Genomic DNA, 23,412 nt, shown 5'->3' with positions numbered 1-23,412 from the left:
CAACAAATACTGACACCTAAGGTTTATAGGTGTGCTCCCAAAGACAGCTTTCATTTCCTCAGACAATCTGAAGAACACAAAACTATTATTTAATTTAGCTAAAGATTCAAATTCAGTTGGCTAGAATATACTTAGACAAATCTGTCTTCCTCAATAGAATGTGAGCTTTTTTTGAAAGGAGGACTAGTTGAATCATTTTTTTTCTATGTAGTGCCTGCACATGGTGGAGGTTTAGCAAATCTTTGATTGAAAGAAGGATTAAGAGAACACTGTTCCTTCCTTTAAACTTCACAGTAGAAACAGAGGATTTAGAGGCAATTTGTTGACCTAGTGAAGAAATAACACCACACATCAATTAAAACACTATAGTTATATGGTTCTATCTGCTGAATCCAGACCTCAAGTTACTATCAGGAGAACTTTTATGACAAACTCAAATAAAGGAAAAATAAAGTCTGGTTGCCTCAAACTGACTTTCCAATCATGAAAAAAATGCCAGAGGGAAAGATGCACAAAATTACAAACTATTAAAGTCAGAAGGAATCTTTCAGATACTTATTTTAAAAAATAAGGAAATTGAGGGACACAGGTTCAATTATCTGATATTACACAGCAGAGTTGGGACAATAATCTGGTCTACTGCCTCAATTCAATCTTCTTTCTACTACCTTACAATGCATTCCTCAATAAGCTACTAGAAAACAAGAAAACAAATGAAAACAAAAACTTCATAATAAGCACATGAAAAAGTGGTTATTTTCTCCTACCAACTTAATACTTTATTGTTTAGATGAAAACTTAAGAAACCTCTCTGGTGATGGTTGATCTGTTTGGGAAAAATTCCAAGCCTCCATTAGTGATTGACCTTTGATGGGCTGGGAGCACACAGAGCAAGGCAATGGATAAATGTTTCAATAGAACTAGAATTCTAAGCTCATGCCAAAACAAACTTGAAATACAACACTGAATAATACTGCTGACTCTGCAGGGTCACACTAATTTTCTACTACTTCTAGTAATATTTAGATTAATTTAATTAATATTTAATTATAATCAATAATTAAATATTAATTAAATTAATATTTAGATAGTACATTTTCATATTTTTTCACAGTTTATAAAGCACTTTCTCTTGTTTTCATCTTCTCAGGGTATGAAGTAGGCAAATACAGGTATTGTGCCCACTTTAAAGAGGAGGAAATTGAGGTTCAAAAAGGTTAACTTGGAATTTTCCATACTGAAATGTTGTGACCCTGTGGCCCAAGTAATAACCCACATTGCTAGATTTTTTGGAGTATAACTCACATAAATAGCTCCTTTTTAGATGAAACAAAATTAAAATCAAAGTCAACAAAAGCAGAACTAATATGGGAAAATTGTTCCAAATGTTCAATGTGTACAATGCAATGATGATTTTAATTAGGTACGTGTAAATGAGGTCAAACAGAATTGATTTGTGCCTAATCGCGGTCAAATCCAGTGAATATATGCTTATGAAATTTATCATGAGTCTTCCTGCTATACGTAATTCTAAATTTAAATTTCTTTGTTACATTAAAAATTTGCAGGGGGGGGCTAGGGGGGAGAAATACATATATCTTGCTAAAGCCTGATCCCGCTGCTGATTGGCATGAAAGCTCTGATCTCCATTTCTGACTTGAGCCCTTCCTTAGGCAACTTAGTGCTTTCCCTGAACTGATACTAGTCTTGGCACTGTGCTGAGTGCTTTACAAATATAATCCTTACACTAACCCTATTATTCCCATTTTACAGATGAGGAAACTGAGGTAAACAAAGGTTAAGTGATTTGGTCAATCTACCCAACTAGGAAGTAAATGAAACTGGATAAAAACTTGGATCTATCTGATTTCCAGTATTGGTATTCTATCCAATGTGCCATCTTATCTACTTCAAAAGTGTAGACTCTAGATTAACTTTTTAGCTCAGAACCCAAACTTAAGTCACATTAATGCATAGTTTAGAAGACTTCAGAAGAATAATTATAAAACACTTCCCACCTCATAGTGCAGGAACTGACATTTTCAGACAAAGACAATGTATTTATTGATTTGATTGACTATACAGACAGTACTTCTATTGGGGAAGGAATAGGTGGGTGGTGATGATAATGAAAAAGAAGAGTATCCTAATAGAAAACAGAGAAAGATAGGACAGTTTGACTTGTATAATGTTAAATTTAATATTTCACAAGAGTTCACAATAGTTCATATTTCAAATACAACTTTCTCTTAAATGCTCATTTGAACTAAATTTATAATAATAAAAAATCATTTAAATGAATACATTTGAGGAACTGCAATAATTTTTGTTTAAAAAAGTGGGGGTTTGGGGATGGGAGTTGATATATAGGTTTGGAAACTAAGTGATTGTTTGAAGGTGTGTGTCACATTAATCAAGAAGCACAAAAAAAAGCTTAAATTGAGGTCAACTACAATTTCAATGCTTTTTCTATTATAGCATGTGATTTTTTTTTTAGTAAAAAGACTTTTTAGGAGGTAGGATTTATTGAAGGACAGTAACTTATAAGATAGAATAAAGCAGAGTACTGAAGGAGAAGCAGAAAGAAAGCTTCAGAAAATAAATTTTAGGATGAGGGATGACTTAGGCAGGCCATCTAAACTTAGAAAGATGTTGATATAGAAGGTTGTGGGAATTTAAAAAGTATGACAAGTCAAAGTAATGTCTTTCATTTAAATTACTATTTATATAATTGTCTACCACTAGACAATTTGGGTAATAAACAGTACAATCAAAGTAATGAAAACACTATTCACTAGATCATGAATTCAAGGAAAGGATTTATACTATACAGGATTCCTTTTTTAGAAAAAGTTCATCTTGGTAGTACAATAATTCAAATTCTAACTGTTACCAAGTAGATGTTAAGTTTGAATCACTATCATAAAGTTACTTGAAGGTAGGAACAGTTAAATGTTAAATGAATATACACTTAGTTTGTTAACATATTTTGCTAAGATATGAAGAGCATTTTATTCTTCATAAAATTAAAACCCCAAACTCTAAAGCTATATAACAATCATTTTAAAGAATCTCTCTAGGGGAAGCTGGGTGATACAGTGGAGAGAGCACCAGTCCTAGAGTCAGGATGACCTGAATTGAATCTGGCCTCAGACACTTAATAATTACCTGGCTGTGTGACTTTGGGCAAGTCACTTAACTCCAATGCCCTGCAAAAACAAAAACAAACAAAAGAGAATCTCTCTGCAGCACTGTTTTCAATATTTTTCCCATTGAAAAACTAATCTTGTATAATATTCATTTCTAGTTTTATCTAGTCCCGAATAAAAATTCAAGATCTTTACAAAAATAAAGATCATTTTAGAAATATATGGAGAAATTTTTTTTAAAAACTTTCATTTTGTTATTTCTCATAAATTTAGTTTTTTGCACATTAAAAAACAGGCAAGATTAACATCAATACTTCCTGAAGGCAATTCTTACAAAAAGTTGCAAGACCAGTTTCGAAAGAATATATGAAAACTAAAATTTTCATATTATAGCTCTATAGAGAGAATTTGTAGGAGAAAACGAGAAATTAGCTATGTAGTGGGCAACACACTAGCAAACTTCAATCCTTTCAAAAAGTTTTTTCCTTACCCTTTTAACAAATTCACAAGGCTCCCTCCCATTCAAGAGATGATGATTCACTATTGGTAGAGTGACTCAATACAAACTGAAAACTAAGAGACAAGAAACAATAATGTTGTCCTACAAAGTTCTCAGTATAATAATTGTATCGATTCCCAGATCTCTACCTGTTGTCCATGTTTAAGGGTAAAAGTGGTTACATTCAAGCTTTACTCAAAATTATACTCCCATTGAAAATATTTCTCTGGGAGACTGTTGTCAAAATAACAAATAAATTAGAAATAAGAAAACTGGAGATAGTTTCTGGACCTCACTAAAGAATTCTAAAACCAAAGGACAGATGTGACCCCATAAAAACTACATTAGGCAATTTCAATTGTAGTAAGATTAAAAAGTTTGAACAATCTGAAATAAGCTAGAAAAACAGGTTCTCAGAATCATAGATTTAACATCAAAATTCCTTAAGTCAACTGGTTCAATTTCTTCAACTTACAAAATAGGAAACTGAGGCTCAGATATTAAATTTGAGAAATTTGAGAATACTCCATAGTAAATGGTCAATGAATATGAACAGGTTTCAATAGAATAAATGAAATTCTTAAATAGCCACAAGAAAAAAACGCAAATTAAAATTAGATATTTTTCACTTCTATTGGCAAAGATGATTTTGAAAAATGGAAAGTGCTTGAGCAGCTTCAGGAAGATTTTGCACTAATGCTCTATTAGTGAAACTATGAAGTGCTCCAACTATTCTGAAATCAATTGGGAATTATGGGAGCGAAGTTATTAAAACTATAATCATTAATCTTATTACTGGGGATAATTTTGGCCAAGGAAGACCAAAGACAAAAGAAAAAAGTTCAAATATTCAAAGCAACATTTTTTTCTTTTGGTTTAACAAAAAAAGGTGGGTACTTGTCAATTGGGGAATGGTTAAATTGTGGTATACCATATAATGGAATATTGTCATAAGAACTGGAACATGAGGAACTCAAAGAAATGTAAGAAAACTAACAGGAATTGATGCAAAATTAAGAAAGCAAGACCAATAGAATATACATAAATTATATAATAATTTAAGTGAAGATATCACTAAATATCTAATTTTACTGATCAATTTTGATTCTTTTCCTACTCCCCAAAATGATGAAAAGATTTTCCTCTTTTTGTCAGAGATGAGACAGAATAATGGGACCAGAATGTTTTATTCACACAAAACAAAAGCAACCAAGGAATTATTGGGAAAAGACTGTGATATAAAAACAGAAGGCATAAATAAAGCTTTAGAAGAGTATCATGAGGGAAAAATTTAGAACTGAAGAATAAATGTAGTTTTTAGACATAACAGTCAAAGCTAATTTATTTTGCTTGACTCTTGTTATGAGGAAAAGACCTCTATGGTTAAATAGAAATAAGAATATGTAAGGTGACAGAAAATACAACTCGAGAGAAACAAGGAAAGAGACTAAGGTAGTAACACAAGAAGGAATTTCCTAATAATTAGAGCTATGCTACACTGGAATAGGTTCCTTCAGAGATCAGTGAAACTATCAGGGCAGATAAGTGATGCAGAAGCTAGAACACAGGCCCCAGAGTCAGGAGGACCCAATTTCAATTTCAGTCTCAGAAACTTACTAGCAGTATGACTTCAGCTAAGTTACTTAACCCTGATGTGGCGCCCCCCCCCCCAAAAGGGCAAAAAAAGAAAATAGAAGAAAAAAAAACTGGTCAAACTGTCCAGTCACTACATGGAGGGTGAAGGACAGCTAGCTGGGTATGTTTAGGCCTTGGAGTCAGGAGGACAGGAGTTCGAACCTGGCCTCAGACAACTGACACTAACTAGCTGTGTAACCCTGGGGAAGTTATTTAATCCTGACTGCCTTGCATCCAGGGCCATCTCCAATCATCCTGATTCATATCTGGCCACTGGATCCAGATGGCTCTGGAGAAGAAAGTGAGTCTGGTGACTTAGCACAGTCCTGCCCACCCCCCAATTCAATTTACTTGCTTGTCATGGCATCACCTTCCTGATGTCATGGTCTTCTTTGAGAAGGACAATTTTTATTATTTTTTAAATTTTTAAATTTTCTTTATTTACACATTACTAAAATATTCTTGTTTAAGAGTAAACATAATACACCCCCCCCAAATAAAACCTCATGAGAAATAAAATGAAAGAAAGGGGAAAAAATGTGTTTTAGTCTGTGTTCTGATACCACCAGCTCTGTCTCGGGTGGATCACATTCTGTATAAGCCCATCATAGAAGTTACTTCCATTTTTCCACAGTTGCTGTGGCTGATTATAATTCCATCTCACTACCATTTATTACATTTTCTTCTTTCACTTTGTTCCTCTTCAAAAATGTGCTGCAGGGCAGCTGAGTGGTGCAGCAGACAGAGCACTAGCAACCACTTGGCCCTGTGGTCTGGGACAGGCCACCTAATCCCACCACCTTGCAAAAAGTAAAATAGAAAATGTGTTTTATCTGACTATCCTCTCCTATGAGCTACCCTCTAATCTATCACCCACATCCCCCCCTACCCCTGTCCCCATTCTCTCCTTTTTCTTCTAGATGAAGAACAATTATTATTATGCTTTAGATACGGACTTCACTCATACCTAGAGGTCATAGCTGATCTCTAAGGTATATCCACCTATGAAATCTATGAATCTTAAAAAAAAAATCTTCAATACAAAGAACAATGTTTATAAGATAAAACAAAGTAAGTAACTTAGGGCTGTTTATATAGGAATATACTTCATGTTGGAAATGCATGACTTGATGATGAGGAAAAATTTGTAAAAGGCTAACTACATAAGTGTAAGAGATGACTGATATCCTACTAGAGAATACTTAACACTAAGGAATTTGGAATTTTTCATAGAAGTATGGAATAGGGTGGGAACAAGTCATTTTTCTGTGTCTCAGTTTTTTCATCTGTAAAGGAGGGATATCAGACCATCTCTAAACTTCCTTCTGATTTTATGATTCTATAATCTACAGACTCTTATAAGTGGTCAACTGGTCCTGGAAGGACCTTCCAACTGGAAGAGTGAGAAATTCACTACTTAATCAGGCAGTTCATTCCACTTCTCATATCAGAAATACCGCAATTTCACAATTGCTGGGTTCTCTTATAAGAGCTCATTACTATGTCACAAGGTTGTAGAAACCCAAAGTTACAAAAATTAAATCCAATGCTTCTTTCCCTCTTTCCAAAACTCCTTATTTTTGTTTTCTTCAAAAACATGAATATTTAGGTCCTTTTATGCCATTTCACAATAAAGAGGACAAAAATGAAAAAAAATTTTTTATGAGATCAAATAGATTTCAGGAGATCTGAGGTTAAAGGTTATAAAACAAATTACTACTAAATTATTGCTAGGTATAACCTTTGCCCTTACCTTGCCCCAAGGGTATAGGCTGGATAAAAGAAACATCATCTGATAGTATACCCCAGGATTAGTTCAAAAAAAAAAAAAGGAAACAAATGCTACTTGATATCAAATACCTATGGTGGGAGGGAAGAGGAAGAATATCTTGAGGTTAAATAAAACCAAGGGTGCTCAACAATAACACTATTAGATAAGTGACAGCACTATCTTATGGCAGAGAAGATTGAGACAAAGAGAAGTTAAACTGGGGGCAGCTTCCTGGTTCAGTAGATAGAGCACCAGCCCTGGAGTCAGGAGGACCTGAGTTCAAATCCAGCCTCAGACACTTAGTAATTGCCTGCCTGTATGATCTTGGGCAAGTCACTTAACCCCACTGTCTTAAATAAAATTTAAAAATTATATGAGAAGTTAAAATTATTTGTCCAGGATTACACAGCTAATTAATGTCTAAGGCAGATTTTAATTGGAATCTTCCTCATTGGAAGAATTTTTCAAAACTCTGCAATTACCTCTATGTATTGTTAACCCCTCCCTCAGATAAGATTTGCAAATCTATGTTCTCTTGGCCCAGTGACTCCCCATCCAAACCTTTACAATGAATTATTACAATAAAAAATAAACAATTTTTAAAAATGGGGCAGACAATGAAGGAATAGTATTTTAGGTTTTTTGAAGGGGATATGGGAGGGGAGAGGATGATGATAAAATTAGCAGAACCTCCAGGAACACAGTCAAAAGTGTAATGGTCAAATCTTGAAAGTGTAGAAATTTCCTAGATAAATTTTACTAAGGCAGAATTACAGGGATTACCTCAAGTATCAAATTAGTCAACACCAATTTTATCCTTCCTTGCTCTTTTTCTAAGATACTTAAGAGCTTTCATCTTTGAACCAATGGCCTGGTTTCAACCACTTCTGATGGGGACAGTTATCTGAACTCAATTTGTATTGCCACATGTCAAAAATCCCTAATTCTCACACCTGTAACTGACACACAATAGATTTGACAGTTCCCCTTATCCATATCTCCTTTTAGATAGGGATTAAGACTTGATTTGTGAGGGCAGCTAGGGGACAAAGTGGATGAAGCACTGGCCCTGGAGTCAGGAGTACCTGGGTTCAAATCTGGTCTCAGACACTTAATAATTACCTAGCTGTGTGGCCTTGGGCAAGCCACTTAAACCCGTTTGCCTTGCAAAAAAAAAAAAAAAAAAAAGACTTGATTTGTGATTTAACTGAGGCTGGCAACTTCCAAATCACACTCCTTCTCTACAGGTCTACACTTTGTCTGCAATCTATAATCTTAAAGAGTGTTGCCTACAAATTTAAGAGATTAAATATGTATCATAGATAAGACTCTGAACCCTAATCTTCTTGACTAGCTCTCAGATCTACCATTCCAAATTGTCTCTCTCCTCTAGAGCAGGTCTTCTAACCTAAGAGTCCATGACCTTGAATTGTTTTTAATTTTTAAAAATTTTGATAAATCTATTTCAATAAAATTGATTTCCTTTGCAGTGTTATGTATTTTATGCAATTGGAAATATTCTGGAAAGAAATTTCATCAAAAGGGTCCATGATACAAAAAAAGATAATATTGCTTGCTCTAGAGAAGGGCTTTAAAATCCTGTCAACTCCCAGATAGGAGAAAGTTAACAAAATGTACACATCAATATAAGTAGAACTTACATACAATTGCCACTTATGAATTAATTGCTTCCAATCTAAGACTTCAAATATCCATCATATTGCCAAATTAATCCTATTCAATAGCAGCTTTTCAATGTTCTTTCCCACAATTTCCTAGCTTTTTAAGGCTCTATCTGTATTCATTTTTCTCCAATTTCTTCAAAGAGAAGAACAAAAGTCAGGACAATATATTCAAGGTTTCCACATAGCCAGGCACCCAGGATTCTATTGTTGTTCTAAATAATGAGGCTCACTCCTAAACAAGGAGAGTCTCATTGCCTAAGATTAAATAGTATACTCAGTAGAGATTACCTAGTGGCTTTTCTTAGCCTTGTCTTATTTAAAATAACATTCTTCGTGACATGAGGGAACAACAGAAGAGACATTAATCTGTAAAACATTTTTGCTTAAGAAAAATATAAATTATCTTGATATCTTGTGCTTAACCTCAAAACTGTATATATCTGTAACATAATTTTTTTTTTGGGGGGGGGGGGTTTAAAATGGAAATACAGGGATGCCAGAAAGTTAAGAGTAATTCATACCTGTGACCTTTAGGGTCAGAAATAGCAATTGGGCTGAGATAGGAGCAAGTCTTTCCAATACTATGAAAGTAAAACAGTAGGCTGGAAGATTGAGGTAAGGGGATCATGTAGGTAATTTGAATAAACTACTTGCAAAATTTTTGGCAGAAAGCTTGGGAAGCAACTTTGTTTCTATATTATTTCTTGTAGGTATTAGAACTGCACTAGCACCCAACATTAATATGAAAACACACACTAGTGTTTGCCTTTCTAGAATTCTAACTATTTACTCTATTTTTTAAAGACAAGAGAACAAATTTCATAAAATGGTTTTATAGTAGAATATTCCACCAAAATAAAACAAGCCAAGAAAAATACCTATTTTCAGCACAGCTCAAAACCACAAAGTAGAAGAAGTTACTTGCACCAAGGAATTCCACCACACTGATTCATCAAATTTCATGTTATCAGTGTCCCCTCAACTAAAGCAAACAAGTAATACTCAATATAATAAAAGCTGAATATATATTTTCCAACTATTACAAAGGATGAACTAATTATACAGTTCTTGATAACTTCCTACCAAGGTACTCTGAATTACCTCACCAGTGATGCTCATTAAAAACAATCAACCTGCAACATAAAAATATTTATAATAGCAGTTTCTATGATGGCAAAGAACTAGAAACTGAGGGTGTGTCCAACAATTGGGGAATGGCTGAACAAGTTATATATAGTACATGAATGTGAAGGAAAACTACTGGGTTATAAGAAATGATCAAAGTTTTAAAGAAACCTAGGAACACTTGTATTAACTGATGCAGTGAACAGAACCCAGGAGAACAATTTATATAACAAATTATAATATAATAATTTATGTAATAAAAATAACATTAGGAAAAGTAATTTTGAATGACATCAACTCTGATCAATACAATATCTAATCACAATTCCAGGACTCATGATAAAAAATATCTGTTGGTCACAACAAAGCCTTTTAGAAGTGATGGACACAGAACGAAGACTGAAACACTTTCTCCAGACTTGATTGCAATTTGACAGCTTGACAAGAAAAGTTGGCAATGATGGATTTGTTTTTCTCCCTTCTTCAATTGGGGGGGGGGGGGATAGGAAAGTTGGAAGGCTAAAAAGCAGACCTTCCTTTGAAAAAAAGATTAGAATTTTTTTTAATCAACCTTCTCTGGGCAGCTAAGGTGGCACAGTAGATAGAGCACTGGCCCAGACCTGAGTTCAAATTCAGCCTCAGACACACATTTAGCTGTGTGACCTTGGGCAAGTCACTTAACCCCACTGCCTTAAATAAAAATAAAATTAACCTTCTCTATCTGCAAGTTTCTTCCTTTTTTATAAAGTAGGCTTCCAGATATCATTCCTCTTTTTCTTTTCTCTTTGCTTTTAGGTCTCAAAATACCTGATCCTTCTATTAAGTTTGTAAAGCCTCAAGCAAAGAAAATACCACACAAAGACCATTCCTATCAACCATGAGACCGACATGCTTATTTCCTTAGAAATTAGCTTTTTAAACTTGATTTATATGATGTTACACTCAGTCAAATCCCTCTCCCTTTGAAGTTTCTTTCTGAAAACTCATTCAATTCTTTTAGTAGTTATGAAGGTCAGAAGATGCTGCCAAAATGGCCCAAGAAAGAAAGTAAAAATTCCATGGGGAAAAAAAAAGTACCATTTTTAGATGGTGCAATGGATAGAGCACTAATCCTGAAGTGATGACAACCTAAATTCAAATCTGGCTTCAGACACTTGCTATTAAGCTAGTCACTTAACCCCAATGTCTCCCTCCCCAAAAGTATTATCTGAGAAATCATCGAAATTTAAGGGTCACTAGAAGCTAAATGCATTTATTTTGATTCATGGGCAATCATGTGATGAGACGTATGTTCAAGCCTATTTCATTAACAAAAAACCAACAGGAAGACACAAATGTGTAAGAGTCCTGCAATATTTCAATATCCTGACAGCACACTAACAAAGCCTTTATAGCTAATTTTAGGCCAACTGGCCTTTTACCAAGAATGGATTTCAATTATAATCTCAGAGTTGCAAATCAGTTACAGTTCCAAGTCACCCTTTGTAACAAGGCTATTTTCCCAGAGTTTTATATTAATAAAATAGAATTGTAATTCAGTGGCAGAGATGTTAATTTAAAACTAATGATGGGAGCACAAATTTAATGGCTGATCTCTTCTAGAGAAAAAATTTCAAATTGAAACATTTATCTAATTCTCCCTATGTATAAGGCACTGACATTAGGTGCTAGGGATACAAACAGTTCCAGTCTTGGAAAGTTTCCATTTTACTAGGAAAAGCTGAGCACTATTTGCAAATTACAGGGTGAAAAATTTCTTCTAAAACTTCATCCACCCTTGGTCTTCATTAAGCCTGATTTTAAAAATCATTTTAACTATTGTCTAACTCCCCTACAACACTGCCCCACTTTGTATACCCTATGTCAATCATACCTGACAAAAGGGTCTGGCAGGTGCAACTACAGCACACAAATTTAGGAAAAGATTAGCTGGTAAGGTAAATGGAGAGGGAGCCAGAAGTCAAGGTGTCTCTTCCTAGTGGTTAACCATTTATCTCCCTTGGCCAACCTGTTATTATGGAAAAAAAGCAAAAGATTTGGGAGTCAGAGAATTTTGATTGAGATCCTAATTCTGGTACTTCTAAATTAAATACTCACCCTACCTCACCCAAAATGCAACAATTTCCTCAAACTTGAAATGAAGGAATTGGACATGGCCTCAGAAGTTCCTTAAAGCTCTAAATCTGTCCTGATTATACCTCCTTCTCCTTCAATTAGTTTCCATTCCATAAACTGGAAGTCCTCAGGTGTGAAGAGAAAAGGAAGGGATAGCATAGCTGGACACCAAGTAGAGTAAGGCCCTTAAGACCTTAGTCCAATATAACTGACCAACAAAACAAGGGTGTTCTTATCCAAGATATAAAACCTTTTCCAGAAATGGAAGCAAAAGCCTGCATACTTTAGGACCACATACAGTTGAGGAGATTCCCAGAGTAAGAGATGACTCTTAAAACAAAGTTCTATGAGAGCAGAAGTCTAGTAACCACGGCTATGGTAGGACTGACTCAAAACATCCTCAAGTCATGAAGACCTTTTCCAGACTCTGAGTAATCAGGAGAGGCAGATAAATAATAGTAATGATACGGAATTCGGAATCAGAGCACAGTACTGGGGAAGCAGTGACAAATTTGGAGCCAAAGGACCTATCTGTGGGTTTTAGGCATGTCAGTTATTCTCTCTCAATATCCCCCATTATTTCTCATTAAAAATGGTTGAAGTAGATAACCTCTAGACACTCCTCTTTCTATTTCAAGTTCTGCCATTTATTAAATGTGTATCTGTTTACCCTCTGGGTCAGAATTACATCTGTGAAAAAAATTCTAACGTCCTACCCTCAGTTCTAAATACCATACCCACTGTCTTTAAGAAATAGTCCAAAAATCTTTTTGAAAAACTCTGATCACTTGCACTAAAAGTTTTTTATATATTATTTTGCCCTTGCAGTTATTATATTCAAACACTTTGCACTAGGTCCCTCCTGAATTAACTACAATTTCCTGGAGAGCCTACATCTGTAAAAATATCTGGGATTTTATATCAGAGGTATGAAATATCGAGGTAACTCAGATACTCTTTTTTTATATCCCTGGATGTTGACCCTAGGAAAGTATGACCTCCCCACATTACAAGAGGCTTGTACAGTGACAGGAAATGCCACTGAACTGCCTGCTTATCTCATTAGGGCTCAGCTCAGATGGCACCTATTCCACAAAACCTTCCCAGATCTCCTAAATCAAATGGCATTTCTCCTTCCCCCTTCACTTTCTATTTTGCATCCTATTTATCTATGAGATGGAAAGCTCTCTAAAAGAAACTATTCTTAATCATTTTATCACCCTGGCACATAACCTAATGCCTTGTATACATCAAGTGTTTATTTAAAAATTCATTGAAATCTTAATGAATATCACTGGAATAAAGGCATGTTTTGACCAGGTACTTCTGAAAGCAGCCTTGCAGAAAACAAGCCAGAAAAATCAGATGAGTACAGTTATAAATACTCAACTACAAAAAATACTACAGAAACATGGGGAAATCTATAAGAAGATTGACCTTAAATACTACATTCTCTTAAAAATTCCTTTGTCTGCTAAACCAAGTTTCCTTTAACTTCTCAACTTTCAGAAGTTGTCAAAAAGATAAAAAGAGTCCTGCCTAGGCACTCAGAAAGTATTAGACCTGGGATTTGAACCTAGAGCTTCTACTACAGTATGAAAAAAAAAGGATAAAGACCTAAGAAACTCCTAAACTTAAGCCAGTTTTTATTTCATTTTTACCAGAGAGGAAATCTGATAATAGTATTACATTTTTTGAGATGGTGAGAAAAGAACAAAATGCCAAGTCTTTCTTCCTCTTACTTCTCAATTCACTTGAGCTAGAAGGAAAAATAGGTATTATCTCATAAAGGAAAAAAAGTTAACTAACAGACATAGGCAAAGATTCAAAATGTGTCTAAAAATCAAGAGCCAAGACAGAAAAATCTTCAGTAAAGATAATGGAAAATTTAAGAGTGAGAAACCCACTTAGACGAATTTACTACCAAAGCTATGTTATATTGTAGGCAGTAGCAGATCCAGAAGGAAGTCAACAGTTTTTTATCTTACCAATCACTCTGACCATAGAGGACCAAGATGGTGTTGTTGCAAAATTGAAGAGTTCCAAGTATCCTAACACTCCAAACATCTGCTAAGCACTCAGTGGACACACAGTATTGTCCTAGGCACTGTAATGTATACCCAAAAGCCCAAAGAAATAAGACCTCAAAAGATAAGGGTCCAATCTGGGAAAGCCTCAACCTACAGTGAACTCTGCCCTAAATGATATGCTAATTAGGCACTCCCATTATACTGGAAGTATGTCCAGAACAAACTTTCTCTCTTAAATGATCTGCTGCCACAATGAGAAGTCTGTGAAAAGTAGAAATTCGAAGAGAAGAATGTTCATTAGGCTCACAGAGTACCAACACCACCACAGTATGAAATATACTGTTATGTAAAGTTAGCAACCTGTAGTTTTCAAGGTCTATGGGCAGGATTCTACTCTCCAGCCAACACAATCCTCTTTTTTTATCTCTTCCTTCCTCTCCTTCCTTTTACTTTTCTAATTTTTCCCTCCTTGGGCTTTTCTTAGAATCGCTTATAATATTCAGATACCTGGATTTTCAAAAACCATTAGTAAGGTACAGCTCCAGCAAGGACTACACCAAGCTATAAAGACTTTGGAAAGTCTATTCTATTCTTATTCACCATCTAAACATCACTTCCACCAAGACTTAGCTGTATCATAATTGGTATGTGTTTGAGTATTATATGCATTCTCAAAATAAAGATGGATATGTCCAAAAATAAAGGATAGAAATTAGTATTTTCTCCTTATTTAGAGGAAAGTGTACAACTATTGACCAATAAATTCCATTTGCAGAGCACAAAACAGGTTTTAATGTATTCAAAACAAAATAGTTCAATCATGTGCACTGAACAACTAAGGCTTGACTAAAAACATCAGTAAGGTTCACAAAATGAATATTTTTAGCTTCTGTGGGGTAATTTGAATTCCTGTCGTGGATAAGATTCTAAGTGTATCTTCATTTTAGTTATAAACTGAACTCAGTAAGAAAATCTTAAGCTGTAAAAGTCAACATATTTAAAATGAATGTTTCACGATTTACAAAGTATACTTACAGGTTTTCAAACTCTGGGAGAGAGAGAGAGAGAGAGAGAGAGAGAGAGAGAGAGAGAGAGAGAGAGAGAGAGAGAGAGAGAGAACAATTACCTTTTCATCTACTATGTTTTGGACTCGGGTATAAAGCCTTGAGGTCAATAAGGTCCCATTGAATATATGACAAAACAGCAATGACAGATAAAATGACTGAAGATAAATGTCTCTGAATCCAAGATAACTTCTCGGAATGGGGCCCAATCTGGATTCTGCACTATACAATCATTGATGCCTTTGATGATCATTTCCCTAATACTGTGAAGCAATTATAACATAAAGAATAAACTAAAGGTGGTACAATCCAAAGGAAACCAAAGTTTTATTTAGAAAGGACATCTATATTCTATTTAACTGCTTATGCTCAGATCTTCATGATTCTTAATTGAAGCAGTCAATAAGGTATTCCAAGCTGCTTCCCCCCCAACCAAAGTCTGTAAGAATGGGCCAGTAACTTTGAAAGTTATTTTATTATAAGCTAAATAAAATAGAACTACCACAATTATGGAAAGTTCCCTGCACTAAATATTTATTAAGGCATCTCAGATTAGAGGGCCTGGACTCTAGATTCATGTGCCTGTGTGGCACATGTGCTAGCAGTTCCTACCTAGTGAGATAGACTGTCATCTGAGGCTCAGCCTATGCTCTTTCCCAGGTTGGCTGTAAACAGATGGATGTTTTAACCACAACGGCATTTATGGGCCGTGATCTGTGGTCCTTGAAGTATAGAAAATCCATTCATTTAAGGTTGATTTTGCTCCTTATACAGACACAATTCATCTGAAATACACACATAGGTGGGTCAGTTTCATAAGCTGGGTCACCATAGTTTCTAGATTTTAATTGGCCACAGCTCTCTGCCTTGCCAGGCTATTTTTCTGTGGCTTCCTTTTCTAGGCAGTTTATACCTGTTGTCATGTCATGTGGTTATCTAAAAACTGGCTAATCTGCAGTGCAAACGTAGAACAGTACTTTATACTGTTCAAGTGAAATTAAAGTTCATTATAAAAAACATGTTTCAAATATTCAACAATTTAAAAATACAAGTGATTGGTTTTGTCTTTCCCTATTTCCAGAATATTCCTAATCATCCACCATTAATTTCACGATGCTATAGCTTCAATTTATATGTAAAATTAATTCTTGTCCCAGATACAGTGATTAAGTTTGGATTCATTTGTTAGATCTTATGAATTTATTAGAATTATTCTAGGAATTTTTAACCTCTAAGCAAAGAAGGCAAGTTATTTCTCAAGGTTAAATACCCACCTCTGTAAATATGACTTTCAAAAAATCTCTTAAGAACAAATCTTTTTAAGTCTACATCTACTTAGCCAATCACAAAAGTTTTAATATTCCCTGAAGAAATGAATATATATGATTAAATATCAGAATTCAAAGAGAAACAACTCTCAAAAATCTTTTAACATTCAAGAAAGTCAAAGATGTTTTACTCTGCTGTGTCAAGGTATGAATAAATTCTAGATGCATAAAGAAAAAGGCATCCAGTCAAACTGTATTTACTTGCTATGTTTTCGTGTGATAGAGGGAAAAAAAGAGAGGAGAGGTAAGAGAGACACAGACTTGGAAAAGACAACACCTGGTATTCACATATTCTATTCCAAATTACCAGGTTTTTGAATTTTGTCTAATTTCTGGAGTCTCCTTTGTCCCTCATGTATCTCATACTTTACTTAAACTCTTTTCCAAACATGAAGCATCTCAAGAATTTTATTGATTTTATCCTCATCTCTAAATTCCAATTGTTGCTAAGGCTATTTATTTTACACACTTTACTAATCATACTACAGACAGACTGCAATAGAGTGTTTAAGCTCTAAAAAAGGTGATATCTACAACCTATGAAAAAAGTTTTAAGGTTTTTGGTTGACATACCTGGAAGCAAATTTAAGAATGGCCTTCCTTCAACAAAGAAATTTAAACTAAGCTAGATAAAGCCAAACAACCTTATCAAGATGACAAGAAAATTATGGCAGTCAAGTGATGTTTTGGTTGCCTTCAAAACTGTGAAGGCAAAGTAAACCTATTTAGCCAAATGCAGTTTTAACTCTTCACAATGAAAATAGCTCTGAAATCAAGATATTTCTTAAAATATTGCTTAAGGCCTATCAGTTGAAAGTAAATGCCAATGCAATGAAAGCAATACCACAATTCTAAATCTGTTTAGTGGAGCCAAACAATAAGAGAATTTGCTTTTATAACCTATTCTGGAATCATCATTTTGTGTAAAATTACTTTAAAACCATAACCATAACTAATCTTGAATAATTATTGAGATTCAAAGATGAAGTGGAATCAAATTTGTAAACAACAATGACCTAGTTACCAGTTCATCTCCCCCTGCCCCCAATTTCTTTTACTGAAAAAAGAAAAAGAAACAAAAGAAAAGCATGAGAATCCAAACCACCTTATCAGGACCTAATTTCAGAAACTTCATTCTAATATGACCATAGGTTTTTTTTTTTGGTAAAACTAAAAACAAATTTTAAAGCAAAGATTTTTGCAAGCCTTGAGTCTTTGTTGTGTTTCTAATTATTAGTCCACACAGGAAAAAGAGGAACCGGGGACAAAAGACAGAATGCCTAAAGGATACTGACAGCACCGGAGCAGTGCTTTTAATACTTGCTGTGAAACTAACTTTCCAAATGGTCATGGTCAAGCTCTTATTCCAAAACCGTTGACACATCTAACAATGAAGTAGGACCTTAAATTATGTAACACGCTTCAAAGAATTATCAACTTCACCCCCTCGCAAATTCTTTTACAACTAAGAATGAGACAGTGAAGAAACCTTTACAGATTATGCTAAGAAAATAGAACGCCAGCTTTTAAATCAAGCACATTCCTCTTCCAGAAAAACTCCCTTTTTCCTACCAAGATTCACGAACTTAACCTTCAAATCCACCTGAACCTGTACTGAACCTGTTTTAAAACAAGAGCACTCTTAAATTGGCTACATCCATTCTTTTACCAATGGCAGCCCCAAACTCTACAGAAATGGTTGTAAGTAGGCTCCAACTGTACCATAATTTCACTAGATACGATGTCTAACAAAAACTCGACACCCTTTAAAAACATATTCGCCATCACTTTTTTTTCCTTTTCCCACCTATAAGGAGTTCCCGTGAAGCAGCTGGAAGCAGCACCTCCAAGTTTTCGAGCGGGGGGTGGAGGGGTGGGGAGAGCCTTCCCCTAACATTGTTGCAACTTCGGTCCCCGCCAAGTCCCCCGAAGCCAGCGGCCCCCCACTAGGAATTGGGGGGCCTGAGAGTTTCCCCCGGATAGTTGCTCCTTACAATCCCGTCCCAACTTCACTTTCCTCCCAGGTCTCGTCAAAATGGCCTCCCCAAATGGGCTCCCGAGGTTTCAGGGGGTGAAAGGAGACGGGCAGGGGAGAGTGGAGGAAGAGGGGAGACAAGGAGGCGCCCCCCCGCCCCCGGGGATCCCCGAGGGCCACGTCCCCCGGGTCGCCCGAGCTCCGGGGGCTGAGGGAGGGAGGGAGGGGGCCCGGGTCGGTGGGGCAGGAAGCGGGGAGGGGGGTGGGCGCCCCGGACGCGCCGGAAGGAGGGAGGCGGGGGCCCCCGGGAGGGCCGGGGCCCCACCCAGAGGCGGCCCCCGGAGCCGGCCGGGCCCTCCGCGGGCCGGCTCCCCGCGGCCCGCCATGCGGCTCCGGCGGGCCGGGGCCGGGCGGGGGCGGGTCCCGGGGCCCCGGGCGCGGCGCGGCGCTCACCCGCGGGCCGCTTCCAGGCTCTTGATGAGCTTCTTGATCTTCCAGATCTCTACGTTCCTGTCGGCGGCGCTGGGATCGTCAGCCATCTTCTCGCCTCCTCCTCCCTGGAGAGGCCCGGCGGGGCCCGGAGACACCAAGACCACAGAGTTAGCGCCGCCGCCGGGGCAGAGCGGCCCCCTTCCCCGCCGCCCCGAGCGGCCCCCCAGGACCCCGAGGCCCCGGCCACCCCGGCTCTCCCCCGCCCCCCAGCCCTCACCTAAGGGCCCAGTCCCGGGTGGCAGCGGCTCCTCCCCGGCGGCGGCGGCGGCTCCGCGGCGGCGGCGGCGGCGGCGGCTCTGACGTAGGACACCGGCTCCCTCTCTCCAGGCAGCTGCATGTGTTGCAATCCGCTCACATGGGGCCTGTGACATCACTTCCGCAGCCAGGGGCTGGGTGCGGAGGGGGGCCGCGGCCGGAGGAAAGGGGGAGGGGCCGGACGAACTCGGGCGCGCGCTGCTGCGCTCCATTGGCTCATCGCGCGGTCGCTAACAACGGGCTCGGCGATTGGTCACAGCCGGGGCCGCGCTGCCTTGTGAGGTAGGGCCGGAGGGGTGAGGCGAGGGCCCGAGCGACCGCCTCTTCCGGGGCGTGGAAGACGGGAGTGAGAAAGGACCTGTCTCCGAGGCTCTCGCGAGCTTTCTGCCGGTGCCGCGTCAGGACAGCGAGGAGTGGGTGCTAGAGGGCAATGCCGGGCGGCCGCAGGGTGCCGCCTCTCTTTTCTTTCCGGATTTCCAGGGAGTGGGACCCCCATGCCCCGGCTTGGAGTGCCCGCCGGGGATCGATGGGGGGGGTGGCCGGCCGCGGGTCTCCCCGCTCGCTCCCGGGCTGAGCCAGTTAGGCTTGGGGCGCCGCCTTGCGCTCCGGGGAATGGCGCCTTGCGGGCCTGCGAGGGGAGCGCTCCGGGCCGCCTCCGTGACGTCGCCCCCGGCTCCCTGACGTCACGCCGATGGCGAGAGTGAGGGGCTGGGGGCGCTGCGCTCTAATCCGAGCCTGGGCCCTCGTGGCCAGGCCGCCCCGTGGCTGCGGAGGCCGTGCCTCCTGTGGTGCCCCGAGCCGTGCTGGGGTCTGTTGTCTGCGCTGCCCCCCCAGGCGTGCGTGGAAGGGAAAAGAGAATGAGGACACCGAGACACTTGTGTGGCGAGAAGGATGATAGTGTTGGGGTTTGGGGTCCGGAAGCTTGTGCTTAATCCTGTCTCTGATGTGTATTAACTAGGTAAATCATCCAGGAATTGCTCAAAGTCGGTTCCTTCACCTGTAAATCGGAGGCGGCAAATGTAATAATTTAAAGGATCACTGTGGTGTTCATTGTTACAAGACGGAATAGAAAACTTTGCCAACCTTAGAACTCCACAGAAGCGTTAAGTGTAATAGTGTACTGTTCCTCATCCACTTTATTTACTGAATTCAAATGTTGCTTCTAGTTTTAAAGCCTTCTGTAATGCCCTTAAGTAGAAGTGACTAACTCTACACCTTCCTTTAATTTTTCTTTTTTACCTACATAAAGTAGGTAGTATTATAAAGTAATATAAGTAGTATGATAAAAATACTGACTTTTAGTATTAGTATTATAGAGCGCTAGACTTGGGGATCCTGAATACTCTTGTATACGAGATAAAATTCTAACATCACTTTTTTCTAGTTGGATAATATTTATAGTACCTACCTAATAGTGTTGTAATGTTTTAGTAAAAAATATATGGAAAGTCTTAAAAACTCTTCAAAGTGCCATCTGTGTAAGTTGTTACTTGTAACTGTAACTTGTATGACCTTGGAAAAGCTATCGATAGAATGTAATACATATTGGTAGATTGTAAGCTCCAAGGCTAGGAAACTTAAATTTTTATCTTTGTATCACTAGTACCTGCTATATAATAGGCATTTACCTAGTCTTCACAGCTGGATTATAAATGACCCTTAGAAAATTTTTTTTTTGAATATAGGAAGGACACAAAATTGTTTTGTTTGCTAAGAGAAATATATATGTGTATAATAGTTATATAATGCATGCATGTATATATGTATTTTTAATATATTTATATACAGTTGGAGCAGTAAAAATGACTTTAGAATCTGTTTGCTCTAGGACCAGCAGTATTGTTCATCCTTCTCATGTAATTCCTTTCCCAAAGGAATTACTTTGCTTGAGTTTGAGATTTTTGGAAAGTACTTATGGAAATCCAACCTGCTACAGAAAGGTAGTAGAAAAATGTGGAACTCAAAAGCTTGCAAAAGGATGAATGTCGAAAACTATCTTTGCATGTAATTGGAAAAAAATAAAAGGTAAAAAAAAATCCAACCTGCTAAATTTTGTAAATTTACCTTATATCTCTGGTTGCACAGGTTTACATCATAGGACAATTCTTTGAGTCTGTGATATTTTCTAACTTCTAATATTTGGTTGTTGGTTTTTTTTTTAGGTTTTTGCAAGGCAAATGGGGTTAAGTGGCTTGCCCAAGGCCACACAGCTAGGGAATTATTAAGTGTCCAAGACCGGATTTGAACTCAGGTACTCCTGACTCCAAGGCTGGGTGCTTTATCCACTGCAGCACCTGGCCACTCCTAACATTTCTAATAGTAAAAAATTTCCTTAGTAATTTCATTGTGTTTTTGCTAGGAACTTCTAAAAACATCTCTGATTTATGTAGTGGAACTTTGACTTGTGCTCTGAAAATATTCATATACAATTAGAATTAGGAGCAGAATATAATGAAATGATAAAGTCACAAACTCTGGTAGGTGCCTAGAAATAAAGGGAAAAAATGTGAAAAAAAATCAGAATAGGGTTCCTGAAAGTATTAACGCATGAGGGAAAGCAGGCCTAGTTTGTGTCTTCTGATAAAGTGCTCCATGAACCATAGTGATCTAGTTAATTTCTTTGCAAAAATTATATAATGTGTGTAATTAGATCATCAATAAATAAAACTGAATTTTAAGTACAAACCTTCCAGAAATAATTTTTATTGATTTAACATTATTTCTAAATCCAAGCATTTCCAGTTCCAAACTGATAACAGTCTTTCTACTACTTCTTTGATATGCCCTTTTGACAAATTAAGGGGAGTGTTTATAGGAAATTAAAAAGATCTCAATATGTTATAATAGGGTTGTGAGTTAATAGTAGATTAAGTCACTTTCTTCTAAAACTACTTAGTTCCTTCCTTGGTTCCATTCAGGGATTGAGCCAACTTTTTTCCTAGTGATTTTTCCTAATCTATCCTGAATGAGGAAGAAGACAGTATCTAATAAGAACCTACTAAGAAAGGTAGTTGTTAATTTATATCTTTGGGAATGCAGGAAACCAGTAATATTTATTAAATGAGGTATTTTAAATTTAGTTTGTACTCTTAATCTGTTTTTTAGATCTTATTCTTTTTTTTTTAGGGTTTTTTTTTTTTTTGCAAGGCAAGCAGGGTTAAGTGGCTTGCCCAAGGCCACTCAGCTAGGTAGATTTGAACCCAGGTACTCCTGACTCCAGGGCCGGTGTTTTATGCACTACACCACCTAGCTACCCCTAGGAACACTTCTTAAAGTAATGAAAAAAATCATTGTCAGTCAACCAGTATTTAATAGTGTGACAAGAACTGTGCTAAGGATGGGTTGAAGGGAGAACACTATGAAAAAACAAAAATAGGTTACTGCCCTCAAGGATATCTGACTAGAAAAATAATCAGTATTTTTAGTTGAACTAAAAGGGAGATTTCTTTAAAATGCTTCTGCTATAGAATGAAGTTCTCACCCAAACCAAGAAAAGATTATGAAAACATTTTTCAGTATATTCCTGCTTGAATTAATTTTATTTAAAAAAAAGATGGAATTAGAATTAAGTGTACTAAAACAAAGAAATTAGGTGAGGAATAATGTGTGGCAATCTGGGAAGCCAGGAAAAGTTTGAGAAGCCTTTCTGAAATATTAAAACTTTCATTAGTTCCTTTATTTTGATTTACTCTTTCCCTCCCCAAAATTTTCCATTTTACCCCTCTCCCTGTGCCCTCCTTTTTATCCATTCAGCAGTACAAAAGAGTAATGTGAACAAAAAGTCAATCTGAGGAGTGGTTTCTAACTTCGAATTCATTTCCTTACCCCTTGTCACATCCCTACTACTAATTTCTTTTTCAAAATGTCCACAATTAACCTTTTCCATGCCATTAAATTCATGTACAATAATTTGTTCAGCCAATCCCCAATTGATGGGCACCTTATTTGATTTTTTGTTTTTGTTTTTTAGGTTTTTGCAAGGCAAATGGGGTTAAGTGGCTTGCCCAAGGCCACACAGGTAATTATTAAGTGTCTGAGGCCGAATTTGAACTGTGGTACTCCTGACTCCAGGTCCGGTGCTCTAGCCGCCTGGCACCTTATTTGTTTCCAGTTTTTTGCCACCATAAAATATATAAAGGACTACTGTAAATATTTTTTGTACTTAGGGGTTCTTTTCCTCCTTATTTGATCTCCTTGTTTAGGATTAGTAGATAATTGTCAGCTAAGATTACAAGTGAGTGAGAGTGAGGAACAAATAATGGTATGTTGGCTTTATGGCTGAATGACAG

The 23,412-nt window shown here is 37.5% G+C and overlaps 1 protein-coding gene across 3 annotated transcripts in view; it reads right to left on the bottom strand.

Annotated features, from left to right (window-relative positions):
• The window catches only part of ETF1 (eukaryotic translation termination factor 1), a 34,204-nt gene extending 14,985 nt beyond the window's left edge, over positions 1–19,219 (bottom strand). The window contains exons 1-2 of one of the 3 annotated variants that reach the window (XM_074212936.1): positions 19,086–19,219; positions 18,830–18,933 (exon numbers count right to left, since the gene is read on the bottom strand). In XM_074212936.1, the coding sequence (XP_074069037.1) occupies positions 18,830–18,915 (86 nt within the window). In that variant the 5' untranslated portion in view covers positions 18,916–18,933; positions 19,086–19,219. Of the gene's footprint in view, positions 1–18,208; positions 18,545–18,829; positions 18,934–19,085 lie in introns of those variants that run through there. The other 2 variants (XM_074212934.1, XM_074212935.1) reach the window with 2 other exon arrangements.
• Positions 19,220–23,412: the final 4,193 nt, after the last annotated feature.

Source organism: Macrotis lagotis, chromosome 1, assembly GCF_037893015.1.
Source record: "Macrotis lagotis isolate mMagLag1 chromosome 1, bilby.v1.9.chrom.fasta, whole genome shotgun sequence".
In the NCBI taxonomy this organism is placed as follows: domain Eukaryota; kingdom Metazoa; phylum Chordata; class Mammalia; order Peramelemorphia; family Peramelidae; genus Macrotis; species Macrotis lagotis.
The sequence above is the reverse complement of the archived record's forward strand: the minus strand, read 5'-3'. Positions and strand labels throughout refer to the sequence as shown.